Source organism: Globicephala melas, chromosome X (assembly GCF_963455315.2).
Source record: "Globicephala melas chromosome X, mGloMel1.2, whole genome shotgun sequence".
Lineage (NCBI taxonomy): Eukaryota > Metazoa > Chordata > Mammalia > Artiodactyla > Delphinidae > Globicephala > Globicephala melas.
In genome coordinates, this window is record NC_083335.1 from 40,406,122 (window position 1) to 40,409,360 (window position 3,239).

The 3,239-nt window shown below is 45.0% G+C and overlaps 1 protein-coding gene across 1 annotated transcript; it reads right to left on the reverse strand.

Moving 5' to 3' along the window:
• Positions 1-312: 312 nt before the first annotated feature.
• Positions 313-2,983, reverse strand: LOC115850108 (melanoma antigen preferentially expressed in tumors-like). The gene is made up of 3 exons (XM_060292012.1): positions 2,694-2,983; positions 1,655-1,981; positions 313-826 (listed from the first exon to the last, which is right to left on the reverse strand). Exons 1-3 carry the CDS (start codon positions 2,981-2,983, stop codon positions 313-315), a joined length of 1,131 nt encoding a protein of 376 aa, XP_060147995.1.
• Between the last annotated feature and the right edge of the window lie 256 nt (positions 2,984-3,239).

The window sequence follows — 3,239 nt, forward strand, 5'->3', positions numbered from 1 at the left end:
GGATAAGGAAATGATGTACCATGACTGGGTCAGCTTACGTCACATACCCAACACTGTGGATAGTAACCAGAAAATGTAGAGGGCAGTGGGCAAGAGATCCAGTGGACGTTTCAAATTCCTCTATTTCCTTTTTAAAGTTCCTCTTTTATAGAGATCAGTTTACATATCCAGTGTTCCTAACCCCAGTTTCCTAGAACAGTAGAACTTTATATATGTGTCTCTACAAACTTGGGTTTCAGGCAAAAAAAAAAAAAAAAGTGAACACTTTCATGGCCACACATCGTGTTGAAACACCTCCCTGTGCTGTGGAAATCACTCTGAACAACTGACCCATTTCATGTCGTTCCTCTGTGCCCCGTGCAGCATCGCTTCCAACTGAGCCTGAACTTCAGCAAGTTTCTGTCGGTCCAAACGGTCATGAAAAATCCATTCCTCGTAGCAATGGACAGGGACAGGATAAATCACATGCTTCAGCTTCATCAAGGAAGTCAAGTGCTGCAGAAGGCTCTTGAGCACAGGCATTGTAATGGGATTGAAGGCAAAGCTAAGGACATGGAGCTGAGTACAGTGGCTCAGGGCTGGGAGGATGGCAGAGAGAGTAGAATCAGTTATCATACAATTGTTTATCACCAGATGTTGCAGGGTGCTTGAGACCTTCTCCAGCAGAGCCTGGAAGGGCTCATAAACTTCTGAGAAGATGTGGTTGTTACTGAGACTCAATACCCTTAGGTGGGTGGCCTGAGAGCTCTGGGACAGGACAGTGACATCTCTGTGAGAAAGGTGACAGTGAGGTAGATACAGTGAATCCAACTGAGGTGGCACAACTCTATAGAGAGAAAAATGTAAGGTTATTTCAGAAGAATGAGGGCAATGAGCCCCAAATTTTAGGTACCTAAGGCTCTAGAATAAACTACTGTGTTCATGGTTTGCAATAAGTGGTTAATAATGTGGACTTTGGGATCAGACTTTATAGATTTGTGACCCTGAGAAAGTTACTTTACCACTCTGAGGTACAGGGTTTTAATCTTGAAAACGTGCAGTCATTATTATACAGAACTGCAGGAAAGATTAAGTGAAGAAATTGCATGCACTTAGTATATACGACATAATCAGTGTTGGATCTGATTCACTTATTTGGCGAGGATGGGTCTGGGAAAACAGCCAACTGAGGGTTTCCTTTGACTAGTACCAGATGACAAGCTCTCCATTCAGGGTGTAAGCCTGGGGGGAAATACAGGAGCAATATTATCTGGCAGTGTTAACTATTGGGGCCCATCCATGGACATGTGCATTAGTCCTATAGCTTAATGCTTCTCCATCTGAATGCCTCCCCTTCCTCTCTAGAGAGCTGTAAAGTCCAATAGGAGAAGGACTGAGTCTTTTTCACCAATATATTTACAGACTTCTTTTAGGATCTGCCCACGGTCACTGAATGAATGAATGAATGAATGAGCACAGCTTCCTTTTCTAACCTCATCTGCTGCTCAACATAAGGTACCCCTCTCTCCCCCAGCTATATTCAAACTCCCAGCAGTGCCTATGCTGAGGCAAAGAGAGAAATGGGTTACAAGGAGCTTAGGAAGATCCAAGCATGGTCTCTTCTGTGTTAACAATGAGGTGATCAGGGAACCCAGGTTCCTCCCCACCCCCTCACCTGAGCAGTTTGTGCAGTTGATCTGTGAGGCAGAAGAAAGACAAGCTGAGCTCCTGGAGATGGTCCAGCCGCCCAAGGCAGAGGAGAAAAGATCTGAATTTCCTTCTATTATAAGTTTTAAAGGGGATGTTACACAGAGTAAGGCTGTTCAGGTGGATCACCTGAGCCAAAAGGGTGATGACTTCACTCAGATTAGCCTGATCCACTTCCAGGTTCTCAATGCACCCCAGATCCAGAAACTGCAGGATACTTTTGTGCCCAGACATTCTATCGATTTGCAAATCTCTGCAGCAGACGTGCAAGGACCCAACATTCTGCTGAATCTTACTACAAAGGAAAGAGAGGAATTGTTCTGTTCTCAAGGTACTACTGAGGGAAATATCCACTAGTAATTCCATGGGTTCCTGAGCTGACTGAGGCTCAGACCCGGAATTACCAATCCTGAGGCACCTGACTCTATGCTGAGCTTCTATCTTAAGGATAGAGTGCTGAGAGTAAATGCATGACTGAAAACAGAAAGGGAATGCGGTCCCAATCTCAGAGCATATTGTCTTACAGACCAGATCACTCCTTAAATCTAGGATCCTCAGTTTGGGCCCCCTGTAAGGAAAGGAAGAGACAGAACACATGAGAGATAGCTGATTTTAATATAACCCAGCAAGATCAATGATGAGAAGCAGGGACAGAACACTTTAACCCTGGTTTTCACTTCATTGCCATTCACCAAGAAGTTCTTTCCACACAAATGCAGCATCTTTCATCCTTTCCCCACCCCCTCCTTCACCTCCGGTCTTTCCCTGTCTCAATGCCCATACTCCACTTCTGTGTAATTGCACTCAAATCCATTCATAGTATCCTCAAACACCTCTACTCTATAATCAACTCTATAAGGCAATAGAGTCCCGAAGGACCGACAGCTCTGCAAAGACTGCAGTATTCACCATTGGCTACTGTTGGGAGACCGTTAGGTATTCCCCTGCCCCAGGCTACAGCATACACTCCTGCTGACTCCCTGTGTCTCTACTGGTCATAGTCTTACCAAGAGGAAGAGTTCTGGGCAGAGAGGATCTGCAGACCATCAATCATGGCTTCCAAGATGTCATAGTATGATTCCCGTGTGTTCAATGACCCAATATGGAGACAGCGAAAAGGCCAAACCCTCACCATTGCCTTTAGGATCATCTTATGCCCACCGGAGAAGGCAGCGTTGAACAATGGAACAAAGAGGTCTCTTGGGATTTCGTCCAGGGCATGGATAGCTGCAGGCTCATTATTCAGCAGACTCTTTGCAGCAAGCTCAAGGAGGGTGACTGTGGTCTTTTGGTCCATCTTCAAAAACCTGCTTCAGAGTGGAGAATTTTTAGAAATCCTGAGAAGGTATCTATAGTCACTTGTTTGCTTCCAGGGTTCGCTGTGGACAAAATACTTATTGAATAAGTATGTGGTGAACCATAGGGCCAACTCAAGTGACCACTACTATAGGAATAGAATGAAAATGGACTTGTGTGCATGCATGCATGCACACACACACACACACACACACACACACACAGACACACACTTCCATGAGATAAAATGCCATTAG

Bases quoted from the DNA above. Each gene is read 5' to 3' on its own strand.
- LOC115850108 (XM_060292012.1), bottom strand. From the start codon at position 2,983: ATGGACCAAAAGACCACAGTCACCCTCCTTGAGCTTGCTGCAAAGAGT. The intron at 1,982-2,693 runs GTAAGACTATGA...TTTCCTTTGTAG, and splicing joins GCCCAGAACTCTTCCTCTTG to TAAGATTCAGCAGAATGTTG. The intron at 827-1,654 runs GTGAGGGGGTGG...TTCTCTCTATAG, and splicing joins CAACTGCACAAACTGCTCAG to AGTTGTGCCACCTCAGTTGG.